The 18109-nt window shown below is 46.6% G+C and overlaps 1 protein-coding gene and 1 non-coding gene across 3 annotated transcripts; one reads left to right on the forward strand and one right to left on the reverse strand.

Moving 5' to 3' along the window:
• Positions 1–5301: 5301 nt before the first annotated feature.
• Positions 5302–16451, forward strand: Prmt5 (protein arginine methyltransferase 5). 2 transcript variants are annotated; one of them, XM_051195726.1, is made up of 17 exons: positions 5302–5452; positions 7134–7252; positions 7521–7606; positions 8278–8412; positions 8967–9079; positions 9206–9255; positions 10528–10691; positions 11839–12000; positions 12429–12506; positions 12592–12650; positions 12734–12856; positions 12942–13117; positions 13856–13965; positions 14169–14262; positions 14434–14550; positions 14832–14896; positions 15711–16451. In XM_051195726.1, exons 2-17 carry the CDS (start codon positions 7150–7152, stop codon positions 15861–15863), a joined length of 1788 nt encoding a protein of 595 aa, XP_051051683.1. In that variant the 5' UTR covers positions 5302–5452; positions 7134–7149; the 3' UTR covers positions 15864–16451. The 2 variants fall into 2 exon arrangements, with proteins under 2 accessions (XP_051051683.1, XP_051051682.1); XM_051195725.1 differs by lacking the exon at positions 5302–5452 and adding an exon at positions 6363–6525.
• Trnar-acg (transfer RNA arginine (anticodon ACG)) lies at positions 5997–6069 on the reverse strand. Its single transcript has one exon. It is a non-coding gene; the product is annotated as a tRNA-Arg (tRNA).
• Positions 16452–18109: the final 1658 nt, after the last annotated feature.

Here is an 18109-nt window from a genome sequence, read left to right on the forward strand (position 1 = left end):
GCTCATTACAAATCCAGAGGCTGAGCCAAACAGACTGTTGTTGGCTGGTCTGGCTATGGGCAGAGGAGAATGAGGGTGAAGTCAAGAGACCATACAGCCCAGAGAAAAACTGCCTTGGAACTCGTGTGTGTGTGTGTGTGTGTGTGTGTGTGTGTGTGTGTGTGTGTGGGCGCGCGCTCGCACATGTGCACACATGCATTTGTTATTAGACCCTGGATGTCCTGGAAATTGATATGCAGGCTAGCATTTCTTGAAACTTACAGAGATCCACATGACTGTGCCTCATGGGTACTGGGCGTGAAGGCTTGGGCCACCACACTTGACTAGATGATGTGTCCTTTTTTTGTTGTGTTTTTTGTTTTTTCTAGACAGTTTCTCTGTATAGCTCTGGCTGTCCTGGAATTCACTATGTAGACCAGAGCTGGCCTCAAATTCACACAGATCCACCTACCTCTGCCTCCTATGTGCTGGGACTAAAGGTATACACCACCATAGCCTTGCCTAGGATACTATGTCTTAAGGCTAAGATAAAAGGCTCTGGAGTCAGCTGACCTTGATCTGCAGCAGCTTAGCCTTCTAGACATAATTTCCTTCACTCTGTGGGAAGAACAAATACTTCCAATGTCACAGGTTCTTGTGAATGTGCAAATGTTTTCATAGAACTTGACACACAAAATCATAGCTTAGAGCTAGTATGGTACCTCAAACCTGAAACTCCAGCATGCTGGAGAATGAGGCATGAATATTTCTAAGAGTTGGAGTGCCTCAGTCTCAAAACCCAAAGCAAACCAAAAGTCAACACTTAATACAATGTATTTATTTATTTTTGTTTTTTAAGACAGGGTTTCCCTGTGAAATACCTCTGGCTGTCCTGGAACTCTCTTTGTAGACTGGTCTGGAACTCATAAAGATCCTCCTGCCTCATCCTTTTGAGTGCTAGAATTAAAGGAAGTTAATATCACTGGACTGATTATTCTTATCATATTTCTTTTTTAATAATTTAATAAATAAAAATTTAATAATTTGCTTTGGTATTTTGCTTGCATGTATGTCTATGTGTGGGTGTCAGATATTGAAGTTATAGACAGGTATGAGCCACCATGTGGTTGCTGGGACTTGAACTCAGGATCTCTGAAAGGGCAGCCAGTGCTCTTAACCTCTGAACCATCTCTCCAGCCACACCCTCCCCCCCACCCCACCTTTACCATATTTCGAAGCATTTGTGTGTGTGTTTGTGTCTGAGTGCTCAGTCACATTGTAGAGGTCAGAGGACAACTTGTAGATTCTCCCCTCCTTGGGATCAAATTCGAGTGGCATTTAAAAATAAATCAGTGAACAAAAGGCTCCTTTAGAATTGTGGCTGAGAGCTGAGGAGCTGGCAGTCCTGGGTATAAGGGGCAGACTTCAGATCCTCACCCACACAGAAGCTGGCGGTACAGCAGCCTGCCTGGGACCCTAAAACCCTGCAGGCAGAGATAGGAAATCCTCCAACAACCTCACTCAAGCAAAACCCTGTGCCTCAATACATAAAGTGAAGAGTTACTAAGGAAGATGCCCCACAGCAGCCTCTGGTCTCCACACACATGCACATATGTGACACACACGTGTGCCGATACACAGGTGAAAACACAACACCATGGTTTTTTTTTTTTTTTTTTTTTTGTTGTTTTTTTTTGAGATAATATTTCATGTATCCCAGGCTGCTCTCAAATTTGCTTTGCTATGGAGAATGACCTGAACTCCTGATCCTCTTGCCTCTACCTCCTGAGTGTTGAGATTGCTGTGCCTGCCACCATATCCTGTTTATGCTGTGCTAGGAGCAGAGGCTGAGTCTTTGTCCATGCTAGGGCTCTCTACCAAAGGAGCTACAGCCCTGGCCTCTTGCCATCATGTGGAAACGTGTGTGTGTGTGTGTGTGTGTGTGTGTGTGTGTGTGTGTGTGATACAGGGTAGCAGGGGTAGCCCAGGATGGCCTTAAACTCAAAGCAACTCCCTTGCCTTAGCCTCCTGAATCCCTTCCCAGTGCCCAGTCTCAAAAGCAAGATACATACATACATGTATATTATATATCTATATATTTTAATACCAATTCTTGTATTAATTTTGAGATAAGCGCTATTTGGCTGTGTTATTTAATCACTACAGCAATATATTGATTTTAAGAATTCTAATTATCTCTGGAGTTTTATATCCATAAGATAGAATTGGTCCAGAGCCTTTTTGTGTGCAGCTTTTGACAGTTTTTGATACTGGCTGTGTTTTTGCTTCATACATAAAGTGAGTAGCTTTCTATCATTTTCTATGTTTAGAACAGTCCCTGCTTCCTATTTGTCTTGGCAGATTAATACTGTATAATAGAGATGACACAGAAGAAAATGCAAATTGGCACAGATTATTTTGCCTCAGTAACCCTGCCACTTTCATAGCCAGAGGAAGGCTCTGATTGTAAAGAAGCAATTTGGAGCAGTGGGAGGGTCAAGCGGGCCATTGTGTAGGTGTTGAAGAGGGCTTCTGGCCAAGCTGGTGCAGGGGTGAGTGAAGGAGGGTCTCAGGAAGGCCGGCATAACAAAAGAACAGTGCACGTAAGACTGAGAGGAGGTGTTTAAACAAAGGCACAAACTCAGCCAAATAAAACTGAGCCTGAAGACAGGGGATAACAGCAGGGGGAGAGCTCTATCTGGGGGTGGTGTCTCTCCCTCCCTCCCCTCCTTTCCCTTCCCCTCTCCTTCCCAAAACTCTCCAATGCTCTGATCTGTTATTCGTGTCTACTGGAAAAGTGAGTTTATTTATTATTTTTTACACTTATTTGTTTATTTATTTATTGTTTTTTCAAGACAGCATTTCTCTGTGTATCCCTGGCTGCCCTGAAACTGTAGATCAGGCTGGCCTCACCCACTGCAGCCTGATTTCTTACCTAGACTATTTGGCCTTCTTCCATGCCTGCCTGCATCCCAGCAAAGGCCCCTGTCCTGTTGTACACCTGTGATCGATCTGGAGTTTTTGAGGTCAGAGGATGACTTTTGGGAATCCGTTCTTCCTCTTTGGTAGGGCTCTGGGCCGCCAGGCGTGTGTGGTGAGTGCTTTACCCACTGAGCGCCTCACTAACCTGATCTCTCTGTTCTTGTTGTGTCAGTCCTTTCCTTCTTGCTATACACAAACCTGTAGTTACATCTTTTCCCCCTCCCCAGCGACACAGGAAAAGGTCGTGGGAAACAGCAGGAGTAATGTGGGATGGAATTCCCAGGAATGCTGAGCATCGTACTCAATAGGTGATTAAAGCCGGTTTTAACAAGAACAAAGACAACATAGATGGAAGAAATTCAGCCCCATAAATGTCTACACTCTTGAAAATTATTGTAACTAGTGAAAACACAGCATTTCACAGGTTTTTCTTCTTTCCTTCTCACGTATGGCTTTTTAACAGTCAATGTAACAACCGCTACCTTGAAATCCCAGAAACACAGATGGTCCACAACTAGACATTTATCTTCTAAAAGAACAAACATCTAACAAGACTTTGGTGGCTGCAGTTGGCTGGGCACAGCTGAGGCAGAGAGAAAGGAAGCCTCCTTAGCAGTGTTTTATCTCTTGAATTGTGAGCTGAACACTCAGTTCCCACAGACATCCACCTACTGGAAAGATCTGCAGGGAGGAATTGTAAATAAATTCTAGGGATCTGCCCCCTACAGGAGACAGTCTGTAGTTATCCATTCCCGAGATGTGGACAGGGGCCAGCAGAGTGGCATCCTTTCAAAAAGTATAGTGTGGAAAATTGTCTTGTCATTGGTGGAGAAGGAAAGAGAGGTGTGTGTGTGTGTGTGTGTGTGTGTGTGTGTGTGTGGAGAATGAGAGAGAGAGAGAGAGAGAGAGAGAGAGAGAGAGAGAGAGAGAGAGAGGAGAGAGTTTGTGCATCTGGGCTGGTTTTAAGAGATCTTCCAGCCTCAGCTTCCCAAGAAGCAGGGACCATAGGTCTACAACTGCACCTCTGTACCTGGAGGGCCAATTACTGTATTGTGGAAAAATCTGAGAAACTCCTTCCACCAGGTGATAAAAGCCAACATTAACAGTTATGAGCCATGCTGATAGAACACACCCTTAATAGTATGTGATGAAAATGGCACAAGTCAGGGTGATTGTTGAAAATTTGAGCTCAACCTGGGTTATATGGTGACTTCCAAGCCAGCCTCAGCTACAGAGGAAAACCTTGTTTCAAAACGCCAAGAATGGGGATGACCACTTAGCTCGGATTTTCTTTCCCAGTCTAATCACAAGAAAAACATGGGACAAGTTCCAACAGAAGGGCATCTTACATCATAAAAATTAACAATCATTAGGAATAAAGAACATTTGAGAGATAGTTATAGTCAACAGGAGCCTAAGGACACATGCAACTAAACATGATATGGTCTCCTGCATAAGATCCTGGAGCAGCAAAAGGGGTGGTGGAGTGGAGGTGGGAGGTTGTTGTTGTTGTGGAGGTGGTGGTGGTGGTGGGGCAATGGGGTGGTGGAGGTGGTGGTGGTGGTGGTGGGAGGTTGTTGTTGTTGTGGTGGTGGTGGTGGTGGTGGGGTAATGGGGTGGTGGGGTGGTGGTGGTTGGAGGTTGTTGTTGTTGTGGTGGTGGTGGTGGTGGTGGGGTAATGGGGTGGTGGGGTGGTGGTGGTTGGAGGTTGTTGTTGTTGTGGTGGTGGTGGTGGTGGTGGGGTAATGGGGTGGTGGGGTGGAGGTGGTGGTGGTTGGAGGTTGTTGTTGTTGTGGTGGTGGTGGTGGTGGTGGGGTAATGGGGTGGTGGAGGTGGTGGTGGTGGGAGGTTGTTGTTGGTGTTGTGATGGGGTGGTGGTGGGGTGCTACAAAAACATCCTCAACCCCTCATGGTGAATTTTCTTGGTTTTCTGGTTTCCTGACTGTTCTTATGGGATACCAGTGTGTGTGTGTGTGTGTGTGTGTGTGTGTGTGTTTGTGTGTGTTTTTGTGTGTGTGTGTGTGTGTGTGTGTGTGTGTGTGTGTGTGTGTGTGTGACTTAATTCACCCAGGGTTCCTTAGGGCACATTTTATCCACGACCTTCCTGTGTTGTGAAGATTCCTCCAGAATCCATGGAGATCTCACTAGTCAAGACTCCTTGTCTGGAAACATCCAAACATCGTCTGGTTCAGATCACTGTTCCTGCCACTCTCTATCACACAGTACTCTCTAGATGACCATTCTGTACACCCGAACCCCAAATCTGATTTTCCCTGAGCGCTCCCACTTCAAGGGCAAACCGCTGCATTTCGCCCCATTCCCCCCCCCCCCCCCGAGTCCCTGGATTCTGTCAATGCCTCCTTGTCCTGGTTAATTTCTTTGTTTGTTTGTTTTGTCAAGCTGACACAAGGCAGAGGGAATTTCAGCTGAGAAAAGGCCCCCACAGATTGGCCTGGACGGTCCTCAACATCTATGCGCTTCTTGCCTTCAGGTATGTGTTTCCCGTTTCCCTCCTAGGTCCTTCCTTGCCTCTGCCATTTCCTCCTTTTCCAGCGGTTGACATGGGGAAACGTAGATTCTCTTGGTCCTCTGCGAGGCCGTTTCGTGACTCCTGGGCACTGTAATCTCTCATGAATTCCATTTCTCTGAGGGGTGTGCGTGCGCGATGTTTATTGACATCTGTTTGAGACAGAATCACTAGGGATTAGTGGCTAAGTTACTGCAGTCTGTTTTTAAGTGTAACTTAGTAATGAGACAAAGCTCATCTTAATAGTCCATTCACTAGTCCATTCACTAGTAATTTTCATGCTCAGATTCACTTAATTATACGAGAAACAACTTTGAAATGGGTAATGAGACACGCCAGCATGGGATGGCTGAAATACGGAACCAGGTTAAGGCCTGAAAATGACAGCGTAAGGAAGATAGTGAAGGAAATAAAGCGGCTGCGAGACAAGGCATGAAAAACATTTCAGGACTAGTAGTTTAGGAAACTAGATTAGCAAGGGATGCAAATAAAGGAGTACCAGTCCCAACGAGCCAGCCAGGAGTCGAACCTGGAATCTTCTGATCCGTAGTCAGACGCGTTATCCATTGCGCCACTGGCCCGCAGACATTTTGCTGTAGCTCGATGATGATACTTCAGGCTAACTGCAGGGTTGCATGGGTCCTGTAGTCTTCCTTTAGAGTGCTTCAGATGGACAGGGCATTCTGGGAGATTGCAGAGCGTCACCAGTGACAGTCTGTCATTGGTCGAGCCTGGGAGCCACGCCTACGTTACCGTGCGGCCTGTGGATTGGCGGGAGCGGCCGCTCGGTCCCTCCGCCTCCGCTCTGGAGCTGTGAAGACGCTCTGGTTGTTAAGGCGACTTGTCCCGCCTCCCGGGGACTGTTCTCAGCGTTGTGATTGGTCCCTAGTAGCAAGGAATCCCGGCGTGGGCCGCGCGAGGGAAAAGATGGCGGCGATGGCAGTCGGAGGTGCCGGTGGCAGCCGCGTGTCCAGCGGGAGGGACCTGAATTGCGTCCCCGAAATAGCGGACACACTGGGTGCTGTGGCCAAGCAGGGGTGAGGGCTGGACCTCCGCCAGAGGAATGCGGGATTTAAATTTGGGGACCAAGGAGGGCAGATAGTTCCCCGCAAGGGATGAGGGCTGGAGACACCATTACTCCTTGAGTGGGGAAGACTTGGGTTCTAGGAACGAGAGGATGAAATTCTGGGAGGCGTGTGGTCACCGAGTTCAAAGTCAGGGGAGTTGTTGGGTAAATTGAAAACGGGACGCAAGTCATTCCGTCTAGGGCCTTGGAGGCTGAAATTATTTGATATGGAAGGAAGTATGAGGAGGCACGCGAGAGAAGAGAATCTGGCAGGGGGAGGCATGGGCAGTATTGGGACAAATCTGGATTTGACAGTCCTGGAAAGCCAGTGTTGCCAGGAAAGAAAGAATGCCATTTGCCATGGATTTCCAGCTTTTCTCATTCATCTTTTTCGTGTTTTAGGAAGAATTGATGCACAGTGTAGGGAAAGTGAAATGTCCCAAGATGGGTTGAACTCGTAGCCCAGGGGGTGACTGATGCCTTTATAGAACTGTGCAAAATCAAGATAGTTTAAACCTAGTTGGTTGGAGCTCTGCGTCCTCACTTTACATGATAATTCTGAGTCTGTCGCGGTTGTAGGTTTGATTTCCTCTGCATGCCTGTCTTCCACCCGCGTTTCAAGAGGGAGTTCACTCAGGAACCTGCTAAGAATCGGCCTGGCCCCCAGACACGATCAGACCTACTGCTGTCAGGAAGGGGTAGGGACCATCCCATGTGCCCCTTGTTTGTTAGAGGCAGTAATAACTTCTTCATGGGTCTTCAATTCCCTCTTTTCTGACTTGGTTATACTGGTTAACCCCTGTGATATAGGTAACACCCCCATTCTTCATCAGGCTATCTCTGTATTTGAGAGAGAAACGCTTGTTTTCATCTCTACTATTTCCTACTGAGAACTAGAAATTGAGCAAGAAAATGCCAGACCTCACCTCACTGAGTCTTTGTCTTTTCTTGGGTGGGGGAGTGCAGACTGGAATACGCTAATTGTGGGGAAACTTTCTCCGTGGATTCGTCCAGACTCAAAAGTGGAGAGGATCAGAAGGAACTCTGAGGCGGTAAGGCCGTTTGGTTTTTCTGTGGGGTCCTTTTAAAGATTGGATCTGACTAATTGTGGCCCCTACCTATACCCTCGGTGTAAGGGAGGCTGTTCCACACCGGAAGATAATGAAGGAGGATTGAGAGTCCCAAGCCAGGAAAATAAAAGGAGAGGGGGAAAAAAAAGGAAAGAAATTAGTTCTGTCATCAAATTGGGTTAGGAGAGTAACTCCTACTCCCCAGAACCTGGTAAATCAGTAAAGTTAAAAGAGTCTGATGCTGTGTGTGGTAGTTCACATCTGTAACTCATCAGAGGCAGGCATATCTCTGAGTTGGATGCCAGCTTGCTCTAAAGTTTGAGTTCAATGCTAGCCTGGTCTACATAGTTCTAGGATAGCCAGGACTACATAGACAGGCCCTATCTCAAAAAGACAAAAATAGCCAAGCATAGGTGGCACACACCTTTAACCCAGCACTGGGGAGGCAGAGGCAGGTGATCTCTATGAGTTCGAGGCCAGCCTGGTCTACAGAGCTACTTGAAGGACTGAAGGCTGAGGATTACCTCCAACTCAAGGCCAAATTAAGCTAACATAGTGAATTCCAGACAGCCTGGGCCACAATGCCAGATCCACTTACCCCGAAAGTATGTGGTTCCTAGTTCTTAATGGCTTTCTCTTTCCATGTGTTTCAGGCTATGTTACAGGAGCTGAATTTTGGGGCATATCTAGGTCTTCCAGCTTTCCTGTTGCCCCTGAATCAGGAAGATAACACAAACCTGGCCAGAGTTTTGACCAACCACATCCACACCGGCCACCACTCTTCCATGGTATGGCTTCTTTCCTGCTGCCTATCATGATAGTCAGCTGTGTTATGCTATGCCCCAGTGCATTTGGTCAAATGGAAATGTCAGTACTGTCCCTCCCCCAACCCCCAATCTCTCTCTCTCTCTCTTTTTTTCCTTTGAGACAGGGTTTCTCTGTATTGTTTTGGAACCTGTCCTGGAACTCACTCTGTAGTCCAGGCTGGCCTCATACTCACAGAGATCTGCCTGCCTCTGACTCTGAGGGCTGGGACTAAAAGCCTGTACCATCAATACCCTGACCAACCCCCAATCTCTAAGTGGTGTGTCGAGAGTTTCAGAGCAGACTCTATGGGGCTAAAGGTGCAGCTCAGTGGTAGATCACTTGCCTAACATACATGAGCCTCTGGGTGTGGGTCTTAGCACTGTAAAACAAAGCCAAATCATAGAAAATACTTCATTGCTTCTAGTTAAAAGACAAGGGAGGTATTTGCATAAGGGTAAAGATCTTTTGAGGGAATCTTTCTGGGCCCAATTAATTGAAAACAGTGTTCTAACTAATGGTACCTGTTCATATGCAGTTCTGGATGAGGGTGCCCTTGGTGGCACCGGAGGACCTGAGAGATGATGTCATTGAGAATGTCCCAACTACACACACAGAGGAGTACAGTGGGGAGGAGAAGACATGGATGTGGTATATCTCCTCTTGCCGCTTTACCTGTGTGGGGTGGGGTAAGGGATATGGGGGAACTGGTAGAAGAGCTCCTTGATTTGTAAGCAGTATGCATTTGACAGTGGCTTTGTTTCTGATTCTGGACAGGTGGCATAACTTCCGGACTCTGTGTGACTATAGCAAGAGAATTGCAGTAGGTAAGTCCATAAGGGTCCTGGGACAGGAGTAACCTCCCACCTAAGAGTAAGAATCAGCATCCTGGGTGTGGTGGCCCACCAGTTTTCATCCCAGGGCTTGGGAGTCAAAGGCAGGTAGATCTCTTTGAGTTTAAGGCTGGCCTGGTCTATCTACTCTGTGAATTCTAGGAGAGCTAGAATTATGTAAACCCTAGCTCAACAAAACGAAACAAAAAACAAAAATAGCCGATCAGTGGTGGTGTACGCCTTGGGAGGCAGAGGCCAGGATTGTTAACAGAGTTCCAGGACAGCCAAGGCTAGACAGAGTGACCCTGTCTTGGAAAACAAAAACCAAAAATAAGAATTATCAGTTTAGAAAGTTCCAGAACAGTCAGGGCTACATAGAGAGGCTGTGATTGTTTTGTTTGTTTGTTTTAAAACAAAACACACAGATGGTGGTTGTGCAAGCTTTTAATAATACAGGCACTTGGGAAGCAGAGGTAGACAGATCTCTGTGGGTTTGAGGCCAACATGATCTACAGAGCTGGTTCCAGGATAGCTTGGGCTGTTACACAGAGAAACCCTGTCTCAAAAACAAAACAAAAACAAAACCCCAGCAGTCTCAGTGGTTGAGAGTGCTTACTGCTCTTACTGAGGACCAGCGTTCAGAGACCAGCACCCACATTGATCAGCTCACAACTGCACATTAACGCTAGCTCCAAAGGATTTGATGCCATCTTCTGGCCTCCATGGGTAACTGCACATGCATGGTGTATGTAATATACACACATATGTGCATATAAATAAAAATAAAATAAATCTAAAAAAAAAAAAAAGATCGACAGTTTCATAAGGGGGGTATGAGGCAATTGGTAGAACATTGCTTGCCTATATACATGAAGTCTTAAGTGAGATCCATAGCACACATAAAGCCAGATGTAATGGCACATGCCTGCAATCCCAGCACTTAGGAGGTGGAGGCAGGAGGATCAGACGTTCACAGGAAGTTCAGTGCTTACTGGGCTACTTGAGACCCACTCTATTCTATTTTTATGCACATTTAATCCCAAACAAGGGAGGTGGATCTCTGTGAGTTCAAAGCCACCCAAGACTATACAGGGAGAACTTGTCTAAAAAGGGGGAGAAAGAAATGAGTTTTCTGTGTGTACTGGGTATTTTGGCTGTTTTCCCTAAGCTCAACTACCAGTTTTCAACAGAAGGAAAAAACTTGCACCCAGTAAGGCAGGGCTCCCTGCCTAACAGCAGATGATAGGCCTTTTCTTCTTTGTGTAGCTCTTGAAATTGGAGCTGACCTCCCATCTAATCACGTCATTGATCGTTGGCTTGGAGAGCCCATCAAAGCAGCCATTCTCCCCACCAGCATTTTCCTAACCAACAAGAAGGGATTTCCTGTTCTTTCTAAGATGCAGCAGAGGCTGATCTTCCGACTTCTCAAGGTGGGTGACTCAATTGTATCTCCTGACTTATTCATTTGTACATGATTTTTTTCCTTCTGGAGGAGGGTCATGTGATTTATTTATTTATTTATTTATTTATTTATTTATTTATTTATTTTGGTGATTTCTAGAAAAGGAGGTTGGGTGTGCTGATATACCTGCCAGCACTGGGAGGCAGAGGCAAGCAGATCTCTGAATCTCTGAGTTCCAGCTCAACCTGGCCTTTTGGGCCAGCCAGGGCCTGTTTGTCTCAAAGCAAACAGGTGAACGAGTAAGAAGTTAAAGGCCCTTGTGTGTGGAAGTGTGAAGGCCCTTGTGTGTGTATAGGGAGTGTGAAGGTCCTTGTGTGGGGGGAATGTGAAGGATATTGCACTCACAGATCACCAGAGAAGCCAGGAATGTTAAGTATGCAGGATTGTCCTTTCAAAGGGAAGGATGGAAAACCTGTTTTTCCATCTAGAAAGCTAGGAATGGGAGTGATTAATCTGTTATCTGGTGATCTGTGTTATCTATTGGGCCAGGCCATATCAAAGTCTCCACAACCAGGATCATAGGTGGCTAGTAGTCTAAATGACTCTTACATTATCTATATAGCAAGGGGCTTCCCCAAAACTCCCAGATATGACTAATAGCCCAGATGACCTCTATGCTATCTGTATAACGGAGACCATGCCAGATCTTTCCTTAGGCCCTTAAGCTAGTATATATAGGTAGCCTATGTCTAGAACTAGTCTTCTTGAAAGAAATGACAGATACTTTGAGTTGAGTTTTGTGTACTGGGGATTGTATTACACCAGGAAACTTTTTCTCAAATTCTGCTGTGTTTAAATATGCTTGGACAATAAACCGCCTGGCATCAGACTCTCAAAGTTTGATCCAGCCTAAGTCAGGCTGAACTGGGTTTTCATTCTCACCTCTTTGCAGATCGTTTCCCTGCCTGCCATGACACCTGCAGGGACCCCCTCACTTGTGGCCCTTTGAATCAAGATGATGACTTTATAGATTTATCAAAGCCCCACCTTTTTGGGGGTTGATGCTGGAGAACTGTTGGTGTGGGTTTTATTTTATGTTAAGGCTTTTGGTCATAAACCATAATGTCTACGAATCTAGTTGTGGGCTGGGTCTCATGGTCTGACTTCTCTCACAGTTGGAAGTGCAGTTTATCATCACTGGAACCAACCATCACTCAGAGAAGGAGTTCTGCTCCTACCTCCAGTACTTGGAATACTTAAGCCAAAATCGTCCGCCACCCAATGCTTATGAACTCTTTGCCAAAGGCTATGAAGACTACCTGCAATCCCCACTTCAGGTAGGTTTGGAGTACATTTACAAAGGTGAGAGGAGGGATTGGAGAGGTTAATCAGCAGTTAAGAGTGTGCTGGCTTTGCTTCCAGAGGACCTGGATTTGATTCCCGGCACTCCCATGGTGGCTCACAACTGCAACTCCATCCCAAAAGATCTGATGCTTTTGGTGCCCTTTCCCCAAGCACTGCCTGAATGTGATGTGCAGACATACAAACAGGCAAAAGGCCCATACAAAAGTATTTTTTAATTGGAAAAAAACCTCAAAAAGCCACAATAAAATAATAATATTAATAATAGCAATAGATATGGGCAAGGGATACCTCTTAGAGTAAATGGTCCAGGTCTATTAAAATTCAGGGAGCAATGGGAGACTTTTGGTATCTTGGCCATTTCCCCTAACCGTCCAGCTTCTTCTTTCCTGTCACTTCTCAGCCACTGATGGACAATCTGGAATCTCAGACATATGAAGTATTTGAAAAGGACCCCATCAAATACTCTCAGTATCAGCAGGTTAGTGTTGGCTTCAAGGTGGCAAAGCACAGGGTAAGATCATGAAGAAGGGATTGCAACTGTGAGGGTTTCTCTCCTCCCTCAGGCTATCTACAAATGTTTGCTCGACCGAGTACCAGAAGAGGAAAAGGAGACCAATGTCCAGTGAGTGCTTTCCTTGTGTTCCTGGGGAGCTCTGCACCTGATTCTCCACCTGCTCAGTTTGCTTGATGCTTCCCTTCTCTCAGGGTACTGATGGTGCTGGGCGCAGGCCGGGGCCCTCTGGTGAATGCATCCCTCAGGGCAGCCAAGCAGGCTGACAGACGGATAAGGCTGTATGCTGTGGAGAAGAACCCCAATGCTGTGGTGACGTGAGTAGCAGCCTGCTTCCTAGGCAGCTTGTCCTGGGTCCCAGTTTCCAGCCCTGCTGTTCTCATTCTGTCACCTCTGTTTCAGGCTAGAGAACTGGCAGTTTGAAGAATGGGGGAGTCAGGTGACAGTCGTCTCATCAGACATGCGGGAATGGGTGGCTCCAGAGAAAGCAGACATCATTGTCAGTGAGCTTCTGGGCTCCTTTGCTGACAACGAGCTGTCACCTGAGTGTCTGGATGGAGCACAGCACTTCCTGAAAGGTTTGTCCAGGTTGGGTGTATGAGGTAGTTGATTGTTGGTTCGGGAAACAGCCTAGGGAATTGACTTGGATCAGATCATACAGCTTTGAACTGCTGTTTGCTAGATTAGAAAAGATGTAATATAGCAAAACTTCTGAGCGAGCTGTAAGTGGGTGGACTAGAGATCCTTTACCTAAGGTCTGTAGACTCCCTGAGTTGATATAATATGTATGTACTTTGTGGGCCAGGGGCAGGACCTAGCCATAGAGCATATACCTAAAATGAGGCTCTGGATACAATCTCTACCATAAGGGGGTACTTGAATTTAATGTTCACTGGGAATTTTCATGGGCTCTTATGATCTCCATAAAATTCAAAACCATCAGATTAGAGTGCAGTTATTATGCCTTGCCTAATGATAGTCACCAGCAGTGGGCTTTTACACGATGTGGCCCCATAGGATATGTCATCAGGGACATCGTAGTCATCTTAGTTTGGGTAAGGACTATTGTCTTCACATAGTAGTTTAACATTCATCCCAGAATTTGTTGTGTTACTAAGTAGTGCATGACTCTGTTACATTTCTCTACTTTTAATCCGTGGCTCTAAATTATCCTAAAAGTGGAAACCCTATGGGACATCAGCCTGTCTTCCTGCCACATCAATAGAAGCCTTGGCTTATATTGTTTGAGCCTGCAGCTAGTGTGAACATGCCAGTTCCCTCCCTCTGAAAACTGACTTCACCCTGTTGCTCTGTAGACGATGGCGTGAGCATCCCTGGAGAATATACCTCCTTCCTGGCTCCCATTTCTTCCTCTAAGTTGTACAATGAGGTCCGAGCCTGTCGGGAAAAGGACCGTGACCCTGAGGTAAAAAGCTGCTTTTCTGGAAGGTGGGGATGTACTTCAGTTTCTGTCTTCTTCCTGTGGAGCAGATGATGAAGTGAAGGAGAAGAATGGATGGAGTGAATCAGTGTTTTGTCTGTCCTTTGGTCCTGGGTTGGGCTTTCCCTGGGGAGGTTGGTACCTCCTGTCTGTCTGTGTTCTCCAGTTCTTGTTTTCTCACTGTGCAGGCACAGTTTGAGATGCCTTATGTGGTTCGGCTGCACAACTTCCACCAGTTGTCTGCACCCCAGCCCTGTTTTACCTTCAGCCATCCCAACCGAGGTGGGTTCATGCATGGCCATCCTGACTGAGAAGGGTGTGAGCTGCCCCGCTTCCTCCCCTTACTATCCCAGTTCTGCGCATCTAGTCATCTTGTGCTAGATCTTATTCAAGTTTTACCAGCTTGTCTAGGGTTACTGATCCTTTGTCATCCACCCACATCTTTCCTAACAGATCCTGTGATCGACAACAACCGCTACTGTACCTTGGAGTTCCCTGTGGAGGTGAACACAGTGCTGCACGGGTTTGCAGGCTACTTTGAGACTGTGCTCTATCGGGACATCACCCTGAGTGAGTGTCTGGGACAGTGTGTGAGGGCATCACAGCATGGGTGGCATTTGTTCAGTCTATATGTTCTTGGGCCACTCCAGAAAGCTTGGCTCCTTTGTGGAGCTTTTGAGGCTGAGGCTGAATACTAGTTGATGTTACTTTGGTCCAGCACACTCATTTAGTGGGAGCTCAGAGTCGGGATGGAGAGCTTTGTTTCTTCCTTGTTATGGTCACAGAAGAAACTTTGTCAACAAGGTGAGCAGGAGAGTGGAGACCTCAGGTTCCACTGTTTGTCTCCACAGGTATCCGTCCAGAGACCCATTCTCCTGGGATGTTCTCGTGGTTCCCCATCCTCTTCCCCATTAAGGTAGGAATCACCTTTAAGGCAGTAGGCTCAGGGAGCACCTGTTAGTGGTGTTTTGCTCTGTCCCTCAGCTAGTTGGCTGTGACCCCTGTTCTGCTCTGTCACTTGCTCTGAGAAGTTGGTACATCCTGGTTGGGGTTACCTAAGTGACTTAGCTGGACTCCCCACATCTCTGACCACTCTTGTCCAGTCTTTACCTGGGACAGGAATCACTTTTTACAACTCTAATTTGAATTTGCCTCACTACTTAAACCCTTCAGTGCCTTCCACTGTCCTTAGGTGAAAATCTGAAACAGTGTTACCAGAGTTTGGTTTGGTGGATTTTTTCCTGCCTCCCAGCCCTGTCTCCAGCTTTTATTCCTCTCTGCTTTGCCTGTGAGGTTCTTTGCTTATCTCGCCATCCTGCTAATTTACCCTAGGTTTCCTGGAACATTCCTACTGTCAGGTCATTCTCCAGGCTTCCTAGAGTAGGTTGGCTTCCTCATGGGCGTTTTCATGGCACCTTTACATGCTCATAGCATTCACTACCCTTTGTTCTCTGTCTGAGTGTTCCATATTTTGACACAATAGGTAGGTTTTATGAAGGTCAGAATATTTTGTTGTGTTTATCTTTTGTTGTTTGGTTTTGAGATAGTTTGGAATTATGGCCCAAGTTGGCTTTCAATTCCTGATCCTCCTGCCTCAGCCTCCTGAGTGCTACAGTTTTAGGTTTGTACCCCACACCTGGCTGTTTGTCCTCTAATCTCTGCCTACCCTAACACATTACCAAGTATAGTTCATCAACTCTACCTGATCCTCCCTGTCTTTCCTATTACAGCAGCCCATTACGGTGCGTGAAGGCCAGAGCATCTGCGTGCGTTTCTGGCGATGCAGCAATTCTAAGAAGGTGTGGTATGAGTGGGCAGTGACAGCGCCAGTTTGTTCTTCTATTCACAACCCTACTGGCCGCTCCTATACCATTGGCCTCTAGTGCTGTATGCAGTGCTGAGCCTTGGAAGGAAGCGCTTTGAGTTCTGTTCCTACAGCACAGAAGGTGCAGAATAGCTACTGGTACCGTTCATCTGTGAGACCTTCACCCGTCAGAGAGGAACGGTTCAGTCTGCTTTCCTACCTTATGCCATGGTGGGCAAGGGGTAGGCATTCTAGGACTGCCAAGCATGGTGGTGCACACCTTTAATCCCAGCACTCTGGAGGCACAGACAGGTGGATCTCTGTGAATTCAAGGCTAGGCTGGTCTACCTAACAAGTTTCAAGCCATCTAGGACTTGCATAGTGAGACCCTGTTTCCAAAAAAGAAGATGGGACACAAGCCACCAATCTTCAAAAGCCTCTGGCTAGGACGTGAAGAATTAGTAGTGCTGGATATGAAGCAACATGAACAGGTACTCAGCCTTCAGAGCAGGAGTCAGGAGAAGGAAGAAAAGTCTTGTGGAACAGCCCTGAGAACATGTGCATTGAACAAATTTCCAGCCTTTTCCTTGCCTTATTCTTTTGTTTTTTGGATGGTTTTGTGTAAGAAGGAAACAAATAAAGTGAAGTTATGGCCTCTGCTGCTTTACTCTGCTGTTCTGTGCCTGTTTCCCTACATCTCACTTAATCTGGGCATGTTCAGGTCTGTGCTGTTGCCTTACCTAAGACCCAAAAGACCTAAGAAGCCGAGTGAGAGCTGTGGGTGTTCGGTAGTCAAGCATGAAGTGCTCAGTGGTAACCTGTGAGGTCCTGTGTCGAGTCTGTCCACCACATGCCACACTCCCTCTTGGGAACTTCTGGAAGTAGGCTTTTTCTGATGGTCCATTAAGTCCATTAGTCTATTCTCTAGGAAAGAGGCACAGCCTTTGCCACTTTGGGGAAGCATAAGTGAAGCTAGCTAGCTAGCTTCTACCTACCTTAGGTGAATTGCCAGGCACCTCCAGTCGCAGAGTAGTTAGTCCAATTTGTCCATTTTACAGAGTGAAATGATGTTGCTACATACCCAAATTGGTACTGACTTCAGCTCTCTTAACAGCCAGGAACTTTGGGATGGTGCAGGGTTAGGCAGCAGAAGTCTCCAGGAGTTTTGGAGTAAGGGTTGGCATCATAGTTCTTTTAGTATCTATCACTGATGAATGGTCTCGGACCTTTGCAGTGGGTGGTCATGTAGGGTGCTGATAAGAATAGCAATGTAGTCTAGGAAACCTAAGTAGTGAGATCAGGAGGGACAGTCTGGAGGATTGGATAGCTGCCCACCCAGAATGGAGGTGTGGGGCTCTCGAACCATCTCCAAGAAAACATCCTACCCTCTTCAAGTCAGTAGGTGTAGTCAAGGACATCCTCTGTTGGCTCTGCCCAAGGTGTTGAATTAGGTACCATCAGCATCTATATCGAGGGAGTAAGTCTTTCTTCCTATTTTCCCTTCCTTCTGTAAGTCACTTAACCAAGGAGTAAGTGGTGAACACCTACCAAAACGCCTGCCAAAACACCCACCAAAGCACCTGTCAGAGCATCTGGCCATGCTTGGCCCAGGTCAGTGGCTTCACCAGACACTGCCATCCCTCAACCGCCAACATTTGGTCTTGTTTGAGAAAGTCCAGACACTATGACTGTGGGTGGTTAGTGTGGTTTTGGAGCAGGATGGAATAGCCTGCTGTGCCTAGTGGGTGGGATTTAATGCCCCTTGAAGGGCTGGAGAGATGGCTCATCAGTTAAGAAACACTAGCTGTCTGGACTCCCCACATCTCTGACCACTCTTGTCCAGTCTTTACCTGGGACAGGAATCACTTTTTACAACTCTTCCATAACTCTTGTTCCAGGCGATCTATTGCCCTCTCCTCAGCTGCATAGGTTGGTGCACAGACATGCAGCCAAAACACCCATACACATAATTTGTTTTTGTTTTTTCCAGACAGGGTTTCTCTGTATTGCTTTGGAGCCTGTTCTGGAACTCACTCTGTAGACCAGGCTGGCCTCGAACTCACAGAGATCTGCTTGCCTCTGTCTCCTGAGTGCTGGGATAAAGGTGTGTGCCACCAATGCCTGGCTATAATTAAGGAATCTTGACCCATAAGTTAGGGCATTGAGAGGCCTTGACAATGAATGCTTTAAAATGTATAATATTTGGAACAATCCTGCTTTTAGAACTTCTAGAAAAACCCAACTAACCCCAATGAGATTGTCAGGCCTGGCAGAGTGAGACTGAGGGAGGACTGACTGAATCCTGGAGTTCAGGGCTATCATGCA

This window comes from Phodopus roborovskii, unplaced genomic scaffold (assembly GCF_943737965.1).
Source record: "Phodopus roborovskii unplaced genomic scaffold, PHOROB, whole genome shotgun sequence".
In the NCBI taxonomy this organism is placed as follows: domain Eukaryota; kingdom Metazoa; phylum Chordata; class Mammalia; order Rodentia; family Cricetidae; genus Phodopus; species Phodopus roborovskii.